General features: G+C 46.5%; 1 protein-coding gene across 1 annotated transcript; it reads right to left on the bottom strand.

The window, feature by feature from the left end:
* Positions 1-1,725: 1,725 nt before the first annotated feature.
* LOC144093858 (tubulin beta-4 chain-like) lies at positions 1,726-15,558 on the bottom strand. Its single transcript, XM_077627592.1, has 7 exons — positions 15,383-15,558; positions 14,526-14,634; positions 13,009-13,119; positions 4,378-4,622; positions 4,026-4,225; positions 2,103-2,539; positions 1,726-1,952 (listed from the first exon to the last, which is right to left on the bottom strand). The coding sequence occupies exons 1-7, from the start codon at positions 15,437-15,439 to the stop codon at positions 1,780-1,782; spliced, it is 1,332 nt and encodes a 443-aa protein (XP_077483718.1). The 5' UTR covers positions 15,440-15,558; the 3' UTR covers positions 1,726-1,779.
* Positions 15,559-20,140: the final 4,582 nt, after the last annotated feature.

Genomic DNA, 20,140 nt, shown 5'->3' with positions numbered 1-20,140 from the left:
GGGGCCTAAAGCCTCTCAAACTGTTGGAAATAAAAGTTTTACAATCCATATGCAGCCAAAATTGTGTGTTGCGGACTATACACTGCGTGCGGACTGTATACCGGATATTACGGTAAGGCGATAAAAATGCAACGAGTTCCACTCCAGTAGTGCACGAGTTGTCGCCGAATTTCGCGTTACACTGCCGCGACCTGGATGCTATTTGACCACGAAAATCCTCGCAGTCGCCGACGGCAACAGATGGCACAGATCCTTGACAGTAACCTCGACTCGCAGACAATCAGTCGTAATTACACCAGCGGTAGCCCCATCGAGAAGGCTTCCCAAATATTCCGCCATGGGGGTACCAGCTGAGAACCACTTACCATGACATGGGCTCTACACACCGGGAATCAAATCACGAACGCCACAGCTCGCGGTCATAAAACCAAGCGGTAGTCGACGAAATGGGAACCTATCCTGTAATGAAAACGTACTACGGAGACATACTTGAGCCCCTCGGGGACATCAGGAAGCGCTTTCCTACCTGCCATGCAAAACTTGGAATGATCACTTAAGCTCCGCCCTAAGGGTATAACGCGGTAATACAATCGGTTAATTACCATATATGCAGACGGTCGTTCTCTACTTTGCATCCAAAAATACCTGGGCATTCTACCTGGGCAATCAAGAGCTTGCGATTTTTCACTCGCAACACCGAAAACACGAACATCGGTACTGGATTTTCGGGTGAACGGGGCCTTTACCGCTATCGCATTAAGAGCTGGTGATGCTGACGCTAAACTGCTATAGAGACAAAAAGCTGTTTACCCCAGGCCCTAGCCGGAAAATTCGCTCCCGCCTCCAACCATAGGGCTTTCAGATCACGAAATCTCGCGTGGCTTCCAAAGCACCTACCCTCCGTTTCTGTGGACACCACGCTAAGGGATTCTGAATCAATAGCGCAGAATTCAACACGGACAATGTGCGTTGAGTGTTAAGGGTTGAGGGCTCCTCACAGTGGCGAATCGCCAAAGCCTTTGACGACGAACCTTTCTGCGCAGCGTCCCGGGTTAGGGCTATGCCGCTCACAGAAGGACGAGATATGGGCCTTGTGGTTCGATCGCTACAGGTTCAGCAGCCCCGAGGAGCTGGACTATTGCTGAACAATTGGTCAAGCAGCCTCAAATGCCACTTGATGTCCTGTCGGCGTCTTCTCAACGTGTTTTCCTTCCAATTAGAAGAGCCTCTCAAGGAAAGGGATTCGATCGTCCTAGTATTGACGAAGATCCCGTCACTGAAATTTTTGTTCAAGATCGTAAAAATGAGAGACAAAAGATGATGGCTAGATAATACGCCAAAAACCTCAGTCAAGTAACACTGAGAATAAGCAAAATGTATTCTCCGTAGCGATGTTCTACAAACCGGCTCGTCTCATATCTGTTTCGACAGCACAGAGAATTTGCCACATCATCAGACAGGAAGTATCCGAGAACAATAATAGCTCATCAAAACTTGTTTTCCTTAAGATCACCTTGCGCTCGCTCTAAAAGTGGTTCGATGAGAAGATTTTAACAGATTTCAGAGTTTCGTCAAAATGCCGAAAACGCAAGTCACACGGCTATTTACAGATGTGCGCACATTGCAATACAGTAAGGTTTAGCTGCTCTGCGTGACCATCCTTGTGACGCAGTCCGGGCCTACGACATAACTAAAGTGCACAAGCACCTGGCTCAAAAAGAAGGATCCATGACAAACAAACACTTTATTGTAAACCAAAAAAAAGGCACTGCACACAAACTAGGCCTCTGCCTGGGTCTCCTCGAATTCCCCCTCGTCCTCATCTGGGGCCTCCTGGTACTGTTGGTATTCTGACACCAGTTCGTTCAAGTTGGACTCTGCCTCGGTGAACTCCAACTCGTCCATGCCCTCTCCGGTGTACCAGTGCAGAAAGGCCTTGCGGCGGAACATAGCTGAAAAAATAATAATATATCAAGCAGGCGGGGTCACACTCCTAGAACTGTCCCCGAAAATGCGCTGTTCCAGAAAATCGACAGCAATGGGTCCCTACAACGAAAGCATGTGCTTTTAAGAAGCACTTTCAAATCAAACACGATGGTCACCTGTAAACTGCTCGGAGATCCGCCTGAAAAGCTCTTGAATGGCTGTGCTGTTCCCAATGAAAGTAGCCGACATCTTCAGACCTCGAGGCGGTATGTCACAGACAGCTGTCTTTACATTGTCCGGGATCCATTCAACGAAGTGACTCGACTGCTTGTTCTGGATGTTGAGCATCTGGTCATCGACTTCCCGCATGCTCATTCGGCCTCTGAAGACTGCAGCAACTGTCAGGTAACGACCGTGGCGGGGGTCGCAAGCAGCCATCATGTTTTTGGCATCGAACATCTGTTGCGTCAGCTCCGGCACAGTCAGAGCCCGGTACTGCTGGCAGCCGCGGGACGTGAGTGGAGCAAAGCCAGTCATGAAGAAGTGGAGGCGAGGGAAGGGCACCATGTTAACGGCCAGCTTGCGAAGATCAGCATTCAGCTGCCCAGGAAATCTGTGAGGAATGGGACGGTGTTTGATTAGAAGCCCGCTTAATTCACAAGGGGAGAGAGAATTTATGTTGGGCGCTCTTGTTTGGGAGCAGTCAGAACAAGATTGTGGTAAGATTATGGAGCAGCTACAATGGTCAGTGGAGGCATCTTGTAGAATGTCGCGATTTTTGCCGCTGTTCATTCAAGCTTTTGAATATCGGGTCATCAAATTTGAAATTCAGTTCTCTTCACGCCAGTGCAGACAACGAAGCCCAATGAAAGAACGAACTCATGGAAATTTCAGAAGTGACATAGTTTACACTTTGCCAGTCTGTTCTAGAGAACATTGAAACTGCATGCCTCTTATTTGCCTCAGCCAAATTACAACGGCGGAGAAGCAAACCAGCCCCAGTCAGATAACAAGATTTCTTCTGTTGCTGTTTCGATTCATTGGCAAAATCACAAAAAAATAAAAATGGATTCTTCACATGGTCACTGCTTCGTATCCAGCTTCAAAGGTTATACAAATTACTACATTAGGAAAACATCGATGGGTATTAACTTCACCGGTCTGCCGGTTGTCGTGGCACTTTAAAATTATGTGATCGTTCTGCAGGCCCTAAAACACCATCCCCCAACAATGGCAACCAGTATTCCATACTGACTGCTCAGCAGGCTAATGTGGCTCCCAACTTCCTCAGAAAGTGCCACTATTTATCGAAGAAAAAATTCCATACCAAAACGTGGGAATTTGTATTCCCTTTTCCCGAAGAGAAAACGGGGATAAATGATTTCACTGTACGTGAGGCTTTATATAAAGGTCCTGTACTCTAGGATTAAGGAGCTGAACGAGATAAATGTGCGCTTTATAAATGAGAAACAGTTCAATAAGCATTCTCCACTGACACACACCTAAATTATTTCCAAGAGATTTGAGATGTTTGCTTTGTGAACAGAGTAGTTTTTAATCATTTACAGCGCGAGGCCTTAATTTACCTTTTCGCCTCATGAGTTTCTGAGGTACAGTGGTTAAACACGGACATTTTATTCCCAATGTGTGCAATCGCATGCCATAGATTAGGCGCCACTCCATTATTCCCGACGACAGCCGCCTTCTCGTTATTGCTGCCGTTGCCAAATTCACTTTCCTTGAAGTGCTTTTCAAAGCTTCCTTGAGCAGCTGCTTGGCTGGCTATAGCAGTTGCGGTGTTTGTTAGTTTTTATGCGGATGGTGAGGGTGCTTTTATTTGCTTTCTTGCTCGTCATTGTGTTTTCTGAAAATATCGCCACCACATGCACTTTATACATGGAGATTAGCTGTAGTGTATTACTCTAAATATTTTGTAAAAGACCTTAGCGACCGCAGTCTTTGCAGTGCTTGTTCCATAATGAACCGATCACTACCGTCGGAACTAGCAATTCGGCGGATGCTGTCGACCTCTTTGGGCTCTTTATGAACATGCATGAGGCGCTTAAGTTACCCCTTGAACGAAGCTGCGAAATACTTACCTCAGGCATGTGGTCACACCCGACATCGTTGCAGAAACCAAGTGGTTAAGGTCTCCGTAGGTGGGAGTCGTGAGCTTAAGCGTCCGGAAGCAGATGTCGTAGAGTGCTTCGTTGTCGATGCAGTAGGTCTCGTCGGTGTTTTCCACAAGCTGATGCACTGACAAAGTAGCATTGTAGGGCTCGACGACAGTGTCCGAAACCTAGAGGTAGCCGCAGGAAGAGAATGAGAACTTTGTGCATAACGACTAATCATCAAAATTCAAGGAAGACGCCTTATAAAGCAAGGCCAAAATGTCATGTTTGATTTGTTTCAAAGATGCTGAAATTGGGTCCTGCAGATAATGTCACACACCTTTGGAGAGGGCACTACACTGTAGGTGTTCATGATGCGATCGGGGTACTCTTCACGGATCTTCGAGATGAGCAGTGTGCCCATGCCAGATCCAGTACCACCGCCCAGGGAGTGGGTCAGCTGGAATCCCTGCAGGCAGTCACAGGATTCCGCTTCCTTGCGCACAACGTCGAGCACCGAGTCCACTAGTTCAGCACCCTCGGTGTAGTGGCCCTTGGCCCAATTGTTGCCAGCGCCATTCTGACCTGAAGGGGCGGGTTGTGAAAGGCGTATACTTGCACAAACTGTATCCTGAAGAAAATCAGTACTGGAATAGGCAATAAAGGCAAGCCACTCAGAGACAGAGATCTCCACCGAGGCACTCTTTGTAAACATAGAGGGTGATGGCTGCGTTGTGAGTAGACGCACGACCTGGACAACATTATCATTCGTCATCATCTGCAAAACGCGGCACCTACAAAGCCATAACCTTCATCGCCTTCTCGGTTTGGCGGAGATCCCGGAAGGTTATTTTGAAATAAGAGATGCTTTTCGGGATTTGATAAAAGAAATTAATGTTGTCGCACGAAGGAGTAGCATATCTGTATTGGACCACGAGATTCCGATTCGCATCTGTCTAGGGTCAGATTTGAAATTTTTGCTTGTTGTTCAGGGTCTGCAGTCTGCTGCATCACACTATCCTTGTCCATTTTGTCGAGCAAACCCACAGACAAGGTGCTCAGTTCTGACAAGTAACAGGAGCTTTAATGAGCCTCCTTTGATCCGCACTCTCGAGAACATGAAAGCTGATTGCTGCGCAGAGGCGAACGGGATGAAAAACGTGCCATTGTTTAACTTCGGCTCTAATTTAGTAATTCCTGATGTATTGCACATGAAGTTAAGAATAGTTAACTGCCTTGTAGATGGATTGCTTTCAGAAGCAGAAGACAGATTACCGTGAAAAAGTCCGCAACCCACGTTGTATGACCATACACGTTCAGGACATCGTTGACGCCATAAATAACTGTGGGATTAAATTTCACGTCTGGGAAACCAATGAAGGAAACAAGGGAAAAACATTCACGTCGGTATCGGGGGGCGATTGTGAGCGCCTGCTGAAAGCTTTGCCTGAAAAACTGGCCGGGAAGTTGCACCCTCAAACAGAGGAAAAAACTTTGCTCCTTTGGAAGCTTATGCGGAAAATTTTGTACCACCTGGAAAATGATATTGAAGGTCGCTGCATAGAAAGAGAAATCTCAGAATTATTTCACACGTTCTTAGAATTAGGGGCCCAAGGTTGCAAAGGCTATGGTGGCGATAGAGTTACGCCGTACATTCATATTCTGGCGCACCACGCTTCCGCAAAGCACGAAAGGTTCAATTGCCTTGGTTGAATTTCAAGCCAAGGGTTAGAGGAAAAAACGACGTCCTAGAGCATCTACACCATGGGAAGTCTAACATGTGGAATGCAGCCGCTGACGCTCTCAAGCTGGCGAAAAGGCTTGAAGTGAGTGAGAATATCAGACTAAGCCGTGCATATAAAAAGCGGGACCAAGAGTACTGGTTTGAGGGACGTATTCAAGAGACACGGGCGAAGAGGCTACGCTGTGCAGATGAAAAAGTGAGCGAAGGAAACTGTCTACAAAATGTGGACGACATGAATGAAGGAGAATTGCGCACGGAGCTTCGGGCTATGGGAATGTCGACGAAAGTCAAATCAATAGAAAAACTTCGCAACCTTGTAAGGAAAGAAAGAGAAAAGCAATGATTGTAGTCATAGGAGGAGGTAACTGTTATGTGGTGAGATGTGCCTTTTAGTTTTGCGTGTTTCCTCCTGTATTTATAGTGCTGTGTTGTACCTCTAGTTTAGAAAGTGCATCACTGCTTGAAGATGAAGAGTAATGTTCCTGATGCCTTATGTAACCTGCTTCTAAAGGAGTGTTCGGTGTGTACTAAAAATAGTGTATTTGTATTATGTGACTGTTTACCTGCCATATATGCCCTGAGCAATTTTTTGGTGTAATATAAATGTGATATGTGTGTTTTGTAAGTATTCCCGTTGTCACTTTTAAACTGATCTTTTGGCTTGTCTTTTGCGTAAAAAAATTCTTTTATGTAAACAAACCATGGATAACAGATCTATAACGCAATCAGTACAGCTAGAAAAAGTACTTGGGGGGGTGTGCTTTGAAAATGAACATGCACACACGCCTTTAAGTTCTGCGGGGCAGCAGGAAAAAATTTTGCAGCGAATTTAAGAAAACTGATTGGTCGTATCGGGCGTAGATCATATGATACTGGCATCAAGTGCACAATGCGCACAAACAGGCTCGAGAAAAGTGACGACAGCAGTACTACGCACATTCAATGCCATCGTTTATGTTCATTTGTATGTCCTTCTTTGCTGACTCATTTTGTTTGGCAACCGATTAAAAGTTTGCCTTGTTCTTTATTCTTTTCGCAAAGTGTTGCTTCTTTTGTATGCCATGTTGCTGTGAAGTGTGTTTAGTTATATTCATATTCGTTACGTTTGGAGTGCATCGTTCTGGTTGTACATGTAACATGAACACAAGGTAATCACGCTATGTGATTCTGACTGTACACATTCTGTTTCCAAATGTTGTATAAAAAGTGTATAATAAAATATTTTATGTCGGCACTATAGCCCTTGTCCTTGCCTTTTTGCGGGGAAGTTATAACCCTTCCGCACCAGCTATCAGATAGTGTGACAAGTGCAAGTTTATTGACAGCGACGCCATGAAAATAGACCTATTACATTTGCTCGATTTCCTCCCCAAGGTGCAAAGGAGAAAAGAAATATAATCTCCAGTGCTTCGAATATTACTGTAAACGTAACAGATCACTTCCCATGAGTGTTATCGTTATGAAGGCTTCCCCTTCATTCATGGTAATTTGCTGACATTGTGCTTTCCGCTACGTGCTATAATGACATCCCCGCCTGCTCTAATGACATCCCCGCCTATTTGATATTCTCATTAACTTTGTAACATAGAATACAATTCGTGACTTATATTATTGGTATACATTCCTTTTTAGCGTCTGGTTATTTTTGTTGCGCTCTACCTCTCTATTACAATTGTATTTGGTTTGATTTACCAAACGCTGCTGCTTCCAAAGTAAGCGATAGTATTGTTCAGTGCAGTATAATTAGTTTTTCACCTGACCACAGAAATCAAAGCTGCTGCAGGCAGAGTAACCTGGGAACTGGGAAAAGCTACAATGAAATTATACAAATTAGTTCCATTACAGGCTATGAGGGACAGCGCACTGGAGCGCTTCGAACTAATTCGACCCCCCGGGGGTAAACAGCCGGAGCGTTGTTGCATTTCGCGTACGCTGAAATGTGGGCATAGCGGCTGGGTCCTGAGCCGGCCTCACATCACCCGGCACCCTGTGCAAGACTTTGCCACCCCCCCACCCGCCCCTCTCTCTCTCTTTGAATGTATTTGTGGGGGTGTTTCTCTTGATTTTTATTGGCCGTCCTAACGGGGGGCACTTCTAGTTTTCATTCTTTTAACAGTCTCAATGTAGTATTTGTACTGGCGTGGGCAGGACACTTAGTTGTTTTTTATTTTTCTTCCCCCTCTAATTTATACCCCTTGACATCCTTTGATCTTGCTATTGGCGGTCAATTTTTTACACGTTTTCATAGCATTTTGAAGAAGATGAATCTTAAAAGCATGCTGCTTGCGATAACGCAACTCATCTATTATACTGGTGAAAAAGAAAAATTTATTGCTTAAAATTATTACAGCCCAGCCTCAAAGGACAGATGCAAACGTTCTTCAAAGGAGGCTGTCAAGACAGTCGCTTCAGACGATTGATATGACATCGCGACTAACCCTGTTAATCCGTGGTTAACCCTCTTGCACCTGGCGGCCCCTTGCGATGTCACTCTGGGAGGTGCGGGAGAATTAAATGCGATATCATGACAATCGGCCGACGAAGCAGCGTAGCAGCGACTGGCAGCGTAGCGGCTGGCAGTGCCGCAAACTGCGACAGCCACCATATTTACCATTTATATATACCGCTATGAAATGCTTCCTTGATGACGTCCATGTAAAAGCGCTTTTACGTAGCCCAGAAGTGGACACAATTAAATTCACCAATTTGTTTGCAAAAATGAAAAAAAGTTGGCGGTATCTTGCGGTATCTTTAAAAGCGAAGTTTCGTACCTCAAAAGCGAAGCCTCACTTTTTCAGTTGTGTTACACAGGATGGATCCCGGCAATACATCATGCATGCATATTACAGAAGTCGGAATGAAAGAACAGCAAAAAAAGTCGCCAATAGCTGCAGCAATAAAAGTATGAATAGTGATCATGCGTGAAATTTTTCATTCATACATTCATACAAATATATTTTCTATAGAAACGAGCACATTTATTAAAATTAGTTGACCAAAACAAAAGGTTCTGAACCCAGGTTAGAACTCTAAGTGCAAACTCGAGTCACCATATTCGGACAACGCTAGAGTCACTAATTTGAAAGCATTACAGGTGAACGTGACAGTAACAACCTGAACGTCTATCTAGACGCTATTTGCTTCTAGACTCCGAATTCTGTGTTCGGCCCGACAACAGCTGAACAGCTTCAGAATGTTTCTGAGTAAAGCTGTATCAAATTTTCTTAAATAAGTATTAAAAGAATAAACTTAAACATTTATATCCGCGAATACATTTTAATGTCGGCCGTTTGAATGCCGCTACGCTCTTTAAAAGTAACAAGAATAGCTAAAATTCAGGCGAGCTAGCTCTTATACCCTAATATATTATGATCACACGCCCCAATAAACTTTTTAGATAATAGCAAAGGGCTGACAATTTGCAAAGTCTCTCCACGACAAGCATATATGAACAGCCACGAATATTTTATGTAGCTGCGTTAATGCATGGTCATCGTAACAACCTTCTTTATTTAAAGTTCCGGTCGAGACACTGGGTTTGAGCTCTGACATGTTTTCTTGTCTGCAAGGCAAAAGTCACCCGATAAAAAGGTAAGCGTCGAAATGGACGCAACTTCAGCAGTCCGAACCATTTCTGCAGCGTAGCACGGTGCCGGGCGCCATCTTTCATATTTTAGGCAATATCACGTTTCAATTAAAAGGCCTCAGGAAGCTTCTCGATCAAAGCTATGCCAGATCGTTGCACACCATTTTAAACACCATATATTTGGGTACCTAAAGCTGGGAAGCATTTTCGATATCTATCCGTGTTACGGTGCTATACAGTTTCAAAGTCTGGAAAAATGCCAAACTTTGGCCCCCTCCCGTAGGCAGCATCGTATAATATTCAAACGCGCTGGGAAGCTCGTGTATTAATAGCACAGGACAGAAACTTCGGCACATTCCTCAGCTAAATGTATATTACACAAATCCCCGAAGCATTTTTGTAGGTGATTTTGTTCACATTTTACGACTTTTTTGTACCCCTTCCCATTCAGTTACGCTCCCTGTTGCCGCCACTGCCGGTAGATGGCACAAGTAGTAGATGTCCCAGAAAGCTGGGCATGAAAGAAAGCCATGTCCTGGGCGGAAAAAACAATACCTATGCTGCGTGGTGGAGGTAGCGAGAAGAGAGATAAACAACGCTCAACACAGTTGAAGTTAACAGCTTGCGGAAGTTCCCGATAATGCGACGGGTGAAAGAAGTTGAAAATATATGTTCACGTCTGCAAACAATTCAACAAGTCATGACTCGCATTGTACTAGGCTACAGAACACAATCTCTCCAGCGAGTCCCTATGTAAAACGGGTGACAAATGACAATACCAGTTGTTGGGCGAGTTGGTGCTGACGATGATCCATAACAGCGCGACAGACGGGACAGAGAAGAGGAGACACAACACACAGCGCTGTGTGTTGTGTCTCCTCTTCTTTGTCCCGTCTGTCGCGCTGTTATGGATCATGACAAATGACATGAACACAGGGGAGGGAGAACCGCCAGTTGTGCTCATATCCTGTGTTATATTTGTCTGTAATATTTTGTTTTATGCCGGATTGTCCCCGCAGACGGCCGCCTTCCTTCCTTGTGTAATGCGCCACCTATGCGTTTTGCTGAGTGATGTGGTGTTGTGTCAAATGCGGATGGAATTTTTTGTAGCGAGAGCTACGCTAGGCTATAGCCAGCGGCCCATTTCGGGTAATCGTGTCTAGTCACTACTGCGCTTGAGCCACTAGTTGCACCGAGCAATAGGTGTTCCGCCGCTGCGTCGCGCCACACCTTTCCTTAAATTCGATTTTCATGTTTTCTTTTTTCTGGTTTCCATCCCGCCTTTATCCATTCGATCTAGTGTCCACCGAGACATATGAGACAGTTGCTGCTCCATTTCCTTTCCTAAAAAAAAAAAATGAGCCGCCGGCGCTCATTTGGTGCATTGGTGTTGACAACGTAGAGGCCGTTCATTTTTACGAAAGGAAAGGCGCACAACTGGCTCCCTGGGTCAGTGGACACCTCACTTTCGCTTTCATGCAACATGGCGTTGGCATGCAACTGGAAAAAATTAATGTGGATTAGCTCAGTTAATCTAGGGTATACAAAGCGAAAGGTGTCGGCGTTCACTGTGTTCTTGGCGTTGACGATGTTCTAGACGACGATGGAGTTGTACAAAGGAAGGGCGCATAACTGGCTGCCTGGATATGCGGACGCCTCATTCGTGATTTGATGCACGTGGCAGTGGTGGGAGAGAGATGGGGCCTGAATGCAATAGCGCTGACAGCGTTGTGGCTGACATGCGGCACTGCAGCAATAGCTAGGCCGCTGCGTTCGTTTGCTGATCAATATCTCGCGATCAACCATTAACTGCGTGCCACCTCCAAGGGTGGCAGGGAGGGCACGCTGCCTATCCAGTGTGGGGAACCCACGTGCATGAATGCGAGATTTAGGTCTCCACTGACCCACGGAGCCGGTTTTGCGCCGCGGTGGCTCAGTGGTTAGGGCGCTCGGCTACTGATCCGGAGTTCCCGGGTTCGAACCCGACAGCGGCGGCTGCATTTTTATGGTGGAAAAACGCTAAGGCGCCCGCGTCTTGTGCCATGTCAGTGCACGTGAAAGATCCCCAAGTGGTCGAAATTATTCCGGAGCCCTCCACTACGGCACCTCTTTCTTCTTTCACTCCCTCGTTTATCCTTTCCCTTACGACTCGGTTCAGGTGTCCAACGATATACGGGACAGATACTGCGCAATTTCCTTTCCCCAAAAACCAATTATTACATTTATTATTACGTCATTCCTTTCGTGAAAATGAACGGCCTTTTCAAAGTTGTCAACGCCAATGAACTATGAACACCGTCGGCTGACTAGTTTTGTTTGGTTTTTGAGGAAAGGAAATGACACAGTAACCGTCTCACATATCTCGGTGGACACCCGAACCGAGCCGTAAAGGAAGCGATAAAGGAGGGAGGGAAAGAAAAAAGAGAAAACTGAAAATTGAAAGTTGGATTTTGAGGAAAGGCGTGGCGCTGCGCAGCGGCGGACACATGTGGCTCGATGCTACTAGTGGCGCATGCTCAGTAGTGACTAGGGAGCGAGAACGAGAGAAATATGCGCGGTGAGCCGCGCGTTGTGACGTTATGTACTTCCTCGGAGCACCGCCACGGCGAAATCGCAAGTTTGCGGCCAGTAAAGCCATCACTTTCAAACCCCATTTGATTGCCTTCCGCACTTTGGATATGCAGCGCGTTCACCCTGCCTCTGTGGCAGGTTGCAGTTGATGATCGCGAGAGGTTGATCACCCAATGAACGCTGCGGCCTATTACTGCAGTGCCGCGTGTCTACCACGAAGTTATCAGGGCTAATGTATGCAGAGACCCACCGCGATGACTCAGTGGTTAGGGCGCTCAGCTACTGCTCCGGAGTTCCCGGGTTCGAACCCGACCGTGGCGGCTGCGTTTTTACTGAGGCAAAACGCTAAGGCGCCCGTAGGCTGTGCGATTTCAGAGCACGTTAAAGATTCCCAGGTGGTCGAAATTATTCCGGAGCCCTCCACTACGACACCTCTTTCTTCCTTTCTTCTTCACTCCCACCCTTATCCCTTCCCTTACAGCGCGGTTCAGGTGTCCAACGATATATGAGACAGATACTGCGCCATTTCCTTTCCCCAAAAACCAATTATTATTAATGTATGCAGCCCACATGTCTTCACCATCGTCACGTACCTCGAAGGGCGAGTGAAGCGTCCACTGACCCGGGGAGCCAGTTTACGCACTTCCTTAAGCGTCTAGAACGGTGTCCACGTCAATGAACACATTGAACGCCGACAGCTTTTGCCTTGTATATCCTCGATTCCAATTCATTTTATTTTCGAAATGGCCCATGTGTTCCCTCTCTCGTAATATGCTCTTTTCACGGCGCACTACATTCTTGATGAACCACCAAGCTTGCGTCTCAATCTTGGCGGCCTAGGTTTCGCAAGGAACTGATGAGAATGTTCATAGATCAAACTCAAATTACTTGATTGCGTGGCTTTATTAAACTGACTGCCACTCGGACTGGATTATACTGAGCGAGGATTCGCTGTGCGTACAGAGATGTGGGTACAAATTTAGCCAGTTGTGCGCTTTAAAGATTAGTCTATACTGTGCGCTCTTGTGGGAGTGTTTATGTAGTAGGTTTTAAGCCGAGAAGCCCCTTACCGAACACAAAGTTATCCGGCCGGAAGAGTTGTCCAAACTGTCCCGAGCGGACGGCGTCCATGGTTCCCGGCTCCAAGTCAACCAGGATGGCCCGAGGCACGTATTTACCTCCTCAAACAAAAAACAAATATCACTTAGCGGCAGCAAAGATACCGTGCAGTTATTACAAGTACCTGCGTCACAACAAAGCCAGTTAAAGAAATGAAAATGGAGCGCGCCAACTGTAGGCGTCATAGCAAATAAAAGCGGCACTACTAGGTCCTTGCGCCACCCTCCGGCCTTTAAACAGCAGATCCAGTTATATTTAATAATAAAATATTTAAATATCTTTCAGCAGAAAAACATAAGGTGAAATGTTGATAGATAAATTGAGATGGATCAAAATGATGTCACTACATTAACGTCCTGTTGCGACTCCTGTTTCGATTCTGTTCCGTATTACTAAAATTACAGTGTCCTATATGGGATTAACATTCCGAATTCTGTACATGGGCTGTCATCAACGCTGTAGTGCCGGCCTCTGGATAAATTTGCACCACCTCGGGTTACTTTACGCGCAATAAGAGCGCAGAACACACGGCTCTTTATGATCTCGCCTCCATAGAAATGCGTCCGCCGAATCATGGATGTCATGATCGAGCCCCTTCCAAATGAAGCACAGCGGCAGTATTAGCAAACATAGAGTTAAAAACTCCTTACAAACTCACTGCAGCAAGAGGAAACGTAGTAGAGGGGAGACGTACTATGTCTTCGTCAAACCTGACGAGGGAATTCAGAACCCGGGTTCGAACCCGACCGCGACGGCTGCGTTTTTATGGAGCGCCCGTGTGCTGTGCGATGTCAGTGCACGTTAAAGATCCCCAGGTGGTGGAAATTATTCCGGAGCCCTCCACTACGGCACCTCTCTCTCCCTTTCTTCTTTTACTCCCACCTTTATCCCTTCCCTTGCGGCGCGGTTCAAGTGTCCGCCGATATATGAGACCGACACTGCGCCATTTCCTTCCCCCAAAACCAATTATTATTATTATTATTAAAAACTCATTCGCGTTGTGAACATTCATTGCCTATGAGAAAAAAGCTTCTGGTCAAGAACCTTCAAGCTAATCCCTGCGGGACATGGGGCAATGCAACCTGAAAAGCTGCAATAGCCTAACATAACGTGCCGCAAGCAGAAGAGGTCACTAGACTTGCACTTCGACCTAACTAGGTTTGCGCGATCGGTTGTAGAATTTAAAGCTTGAAGAGCAAAGGCCTGCCGTTGAAGAAGCTCCATTGACAGGCCAGATGTCAGCTTAACAGCACAAACACCGCTATTAAGGCAGGACCGAGAATAAGGGACAACCATAGACACAGCGTTCGGTTTTGTCTTTCGTTTGCTGTTTCCGTTGAAGTCATGTGCCAAACGGCCCGGAAAATTTCCGTAATGCTTAGCAGTGCGAAACAGCCGCAAGGCAAGATCAACTCGACAGGGAAGCTTAAAAGTGAAATTATCAACCGCAATACAGCCAGATGCGTACCGGAGGCCTCATTGTAGTAGACATTGATGCGCTCCAACTGGAGGTCCGAATCGCCATGGTACGCCCCGCTTGGATCGATGCCATGCTCATCGGAAATCACCTCCCAAAACTGCAGACGGGAAAAGATTTCAGTAATCAGAGTGGCGTCACATCGTGCAGTGGCGGCAGTCAAAGCATATTTAGAGGCTGTAATTCACAGCGAAAGCAACATAACTGCTACAGTTCCACTTGTCAACTGGTTTTTGTAGTCAAATCTTCAACCGCCATCGATTCTCACCCGCCATGTGTCTTGCTGATGGCGGAAACCCGGCAGGGCCTAAGATCACTTGAGGCCTTTGAATTGCATCATACGCGAAAACTAGGTCGTGCGAAAAAAAATTCCGGCAAAGAATCCTCGCCCGTCGCTTTGCGGCAGTCATTTGCCATAAAACTGTTCCATGTCACCTCTCCGCCAAGACCTATTGTCTCGAATTTTTTACAACCGGGAATAAAGTATGAGCTATATGCCATAAAACAACAACAATATCTCAACGCTCTCAAAGCGCGAGCAGTAATTAAAAGGTCAGAGCGAAAGGAGTGGTCATGAACAAGAGATTCGATGAGCATTAGCTAGGGCTCAACATTGTCCAACGCAAAGAGGCCACAGCTTAGAACGAAAGCAGTACGTCTGGTAAAAGCCGCGACTGCTTTACAGGCGATTGCTTTCGCCCGTATCCTGAAACGAGATTCTAGTACGTGGCGTTTAGGACACAACGTAATCACCAACGTAAAACGCGCCGGGACCGGCACTGGGACAGAATGGCAACCGCGATCCCCTGAGCCGTGAAATAACCCGCGAGGTGGTAGAGGTGGCTTACCTTCGCCCCAATCTGGTTGCCACACTGGCCTGTCTGGATGTGTACTATCTCGCGCATGTTCGATGCCACTCCGAAACTCAGCTGTCAAGATGCCGACTGCCTGCCCGGGTCAAGGGTCCACGTATTTGTAGCCTTGCGCCGCATCAACGCTCACTTCTTCCTCAACTCTGTTCATATGTGTACGCGTGTCGACTAAATAGCGCATAAAGTAGTTCCGCAGCCTGTTCCTGCCATGGTAAATGCGTTTCAGAGCTTATATATAAGGCCTTCAGTTCACGTACAGGATGCCGTGTAAAGGATATGCGCCGTACAACGCGAACTATTTTTCGTTTCGCAAAGCTTCCGGCACAACGGGGTTCTCTCAACTGGCTGCAGGGGCAAACTCGGCCTCTTCAACTTTCTTTTCTCGGTGCTCGAAATTGGTTTCGCTCGAAAGAACAACGTGCATTCTGCAGCATAATTTTTTCAGTTTTCTAACCTTTCGATTTGTGCGCGTGCGGTCGGTTCTAAAGTTTGAATGTTACCGACCGATTGGAAAACTTTATTTTATCATCATCATCATCAGCAGCAGCAGCCTGACTGTAGCCCCAAGAGGTTAGAGACCTGACTCCAGGGCCTCATTATCTGTTCCAATCGGGGTTGCCTGGTCGATCAGTCTGCGCTGGTCATCCTGGTTTGTGCTCTCGAAACAGTGGCTTCCCATTGGGAGGAAGGGGTTGGGTGTGGGTATGGGAGGTTGGGTTGGGGGTTTGGGTGGGTCATTATCATCATCGTCGTCATCAGCCCAAACTACGCTCACTGCAGGACAAAGGCTTCTCCCATGGCTCTCCAATTATTCCTGTCCTTTGCCAGCTGCGCCCACCTTATGCCTGCAAACCTCTTAATCTCATCCGCCCACCTAACCTTCTGCCAAACGTTGCCAGGTTCAGATTGGGTGGCTATGTGCCAATATATGCATGGTGAACAGCAAGCTATTAACACAGACAATTTGCGCAGAAATTGTTCATCCGGGCAGTGATTTTACTAGGTATAATAATCGATACTTTTGATGGATCATGGAATTCTTTAGTAAATGTGGATTCACAATACGGGCCTCTTGCCGTTCCTTGGTCCGGGCGGCGTTCTGCTTTCGGTGCGTTAGGTATGCACACTGCCCGCGGACAATTGTCTGATGTTGGTGAACGTAGCACGGCGACTGGCCGTGCGTATGCCTAATCCACTTACAGCCGCTTGCTCCGACCTCCAGCACCACAGGTGCTGATAACAGGATTAGACATGCGCATCAAATTTCACTGTGCGACGTTCACCAACATGGCAGCCAAGGATCCGGGGTCCGCCGTCAGAAAAAAGGATATCGGAATTTCTGCTGGAACCCCTGGTGCGCAGATAACCGGGGCCAATGTACCCTGTCCAATCCCCCACCGTGGGTACGTACCATTCAACCAGAGGCCAAAATCATCATCATTATCATCATCATCATCATCAACCGGGGCCAGGCCAGATACGGGCAGGCGCGAACTCAACGAACTGAAAGGAGAACGTCACGCGAAGCCTGTTTCGCGACACAAAAACTGGTCTCCAGATTTTCTTTTTTGTAATTGTCGAGTTTAACATCTCGAACCGACACATGGGGTATGAGGAACACTGCAGTGGAGGGCTGCAGAATAATGTAGCCCAAATGGGGATCTTTAACATGCGCCACTTGTCGCTGCAGCACACGGGCATTTTTGTATTACGCCTCCATCGAAATATGGCCGCCGCGGCAGGAATCGAACTGGCGACCTTGGTATCAACAGACGACCGCCAAAGGCACTGCGGCGTCTCCGATATGGGGTTCATTGTGTAAACAGACCTTAACATAACGTAAGAGGAACAAAATTAGAGCCTTCCTCAATAGCCATGGATATCCGCATACCTAGTGTACAAAACTAAGAGAAAAATGCTTGCATTTGAGCCTTCTCCGTGCTGTGCATCAAAACAGGTGTTTAAAAACACTTCCTGTGAATTAAACATCAGGCCCCAGCAGCAAAACAGACAATTCCTTACCAGCATTTGTAACGGTGGCAAGCTGAGTGCGATTTGGTACGGGCCTCCTTACGCTCGAAATTGTTCATTAACTGGATTAAATATGCTGAGGATTTTTTGTGACAGCATGACTGTGACCCCTATCTCGCGAAATTCAGTACATACAATTTTAACAGCTTTTCAGAGTATGTTGCACAGCTTGCGCGTTGCTTCCCGCGTTAAGGCTTCCAAGATGCCCGCAGCATCGAGCAGGCGTTTCCATTACGCTCGTTCAACCAGGATCTGTTGTAACGATACTCACGCATTGTAAAAACGAAGTGAGTACACAAAAAGAGACGCGACTACAGTGAGGAGAGCACTGGATTTGTCGTAATGTCTTCCCTTCTGCCGTAACATGGGCTTACGTTTTGCGCTTGTATATTTACAAATGCGACACCTACCCCAAACCCGATCTGCGCTGAATAATAATAATAATTGTTTTTTTTGGGGAAAGGAAATGGCGCAGTATCTGTCTCATATATCGTTGGACACCTGAACCGCGCCGTAAGGGAAGGAATAAAGGAGGGAGTGAAAGAAGAAATGAATAGGTGCCGTAGTGGAGGGCTCCGGAATAATCTCGACCACCTGGGGTTCTTTAACGTGCACTGACATCGCACAGCACACGGGCGCCTTAGCGTTTTTCCTCCATAAAAACGCAGCCGCCGCGGTCGGGTTCGAACCCGGGAACTCCGGATCAGTAGTCGAGCGCCCTAACCACTGAGCCACCGCGGCGGGCACCTGCACTGAAGGAGTAGGTGATTTGTAGTCAACCGTGTTTGGTTGTCGTTGGTCTCGCAAGGTTAATGACTAACTCCCATAAAGAGGGATCAGCTCAGAATCCGGCGAAGGCCAAGAAGTGCGTAAAAAGTGTGCCTTATATTATTTAAAGGAAATTTGAGTTTTTAGAGATGAACACATCGCGGAACGTCGCAAACCTCGTCTTCCTCATCTTTGGGTGAATCATGAGCTTGCCGTTAAAAAATATAAACACTGATCGAACTGTTCGTTTATGCGGTTGAATGTAAGTAAATAAATGTTATTTGACTCATTCATTCGTTGTGCTTACCCAAATGAAGCTTTAGAATTTGCATACGCTCGGAGTGCCTTGTGCTTGTAAGTAAATGGAACGAGGAAAACTCTACGGACGAGGATGATGAGCGCAGTGTAGGTCGTAATTTCTAATCTGTAGCATATTTCCTTGCCCCATGTGATGCCTAGCATTTCCTGTATGCTGAGAAAGAATTTGATATATATATACATATATATATATATATATATATATATATATATATATATATATATATATATATATATATATATAGCAAGCGGCTCTTTTAGGGGGAGGGGCAGAAATTCTGTAACATATACTATTGTTTCTGGTATACAGTCTGCGAGTTATACATGCTAAAAAATTTATATTTTGCGCTTTGCGGACCATCTGTATATATGCACTGCACAGCATTTTTTCCTTTTCAGCATCGCTGAATGTGGCACAAAGTTCGCGAAGCTTACTCTATTGCCACGTTTTGTGATACTTGAACTGCGCCAAATATAATTTTATGTGCTGTTCGCACGCCTGATTCTGATAGTGTATGTAACGAGTGCGGAAAGTCTAGTATTTTTTTTTCTCATCAGCCTTCTCCAGACTCATACGTTCCAGAACCCAGGTATGTGTAGTCTTTATTATTCGTCACACTATTCAAATGTGTGCAAGCTATGTCACCACAACGCGGATCTCAACCATATATATTGGAAATGCCCTTTTGCCCCCCTGGAGGGAAAAAATTCTGTCGCTTGACCAATGGGAGGCTCTCCTATTCAGCACCGATCTGATGATTCAGACAAAGGTCGTACAACTGGCCGAAGACGCCGCCACAAGCCAGGACATTCTGGCTGTCGTTTAGGCGAGGGGCCTAAAGCCTCTCAAACTGTTGGAAATAAAAGTTTTACAATCCATATGCAGCCAAAATTGTGTGTTGCGGACTATACACTGCGTGCGGACTGTATACCGGATATTACGGTAAGGCGATAAAAATGCAACGAGTTCCACTCCAGTAGTGCACGAGTTGTCGCCGAATTTCGCGTTACACTGCCGCGACCTGGATGCTATTTGACCACGAAAATCCTCGCAGTCGCCGACGGCAACAGATGGCACAGATCCTTGACAGTAACCTCGACTCGCAGACAATCAGTCGTAATTACACCAGCGGTAGCCCCATCGAGAAGGCTTCCCAAATATTCCGCCATGGGGGTACCAGCTGAGAACCACTTACCATGACATGGGCTCTACACACCGGGAATCAAATCACGAACGCCACAGCTCGCGGTCATAAAACCAAGCGGTAGTCGACGAAATGGGAACCTATCCTGTAATGAAAACGTACTACGGAGACATACTTGAGCCCCTCGGGGACATCAGGAAGCGCTTTCCTACCTGCCATGCAAAACTTGGAATGATCACTTAAGCTCCGCCCTAAGGGTATAACGCGGTAATGCAATCGGTTAATTACCATATATGCAGACGGTCGTTCTCTACTTTGCATCCAAAAATACCTGGGCATTCTACCTGGGCAATCAAGAGCTTGCGATTTTTCACTCGCAACACCGAAAACACGAACATCGGTACTGGATTTTCGGGTGAACGGGGCCTTTACCGCTATCGCGTTAAGAGCTGGTGATGCTGACGCTAAACTG

Source organism: Amblyomma americanum, chromosome 1 (genome assembly GCF_052857255.1).
Source record: "Amblyomma americanum isolate KBUSLIRL-KWMA chromosome 1, ASM5285725v1, whole genome shotgun sequence".
NCBI classification, from domain to species: Eukaryota; Metazoa; Arthropoda; class Arachnida; order Ixodida; family Ixodidae; genus Amblyomma; species Amblyomma americanum.
Note: the sequence above shows the minus strand (reverse complement) of the source record. Positions and strands in the feature narration are given on the sequence as shown.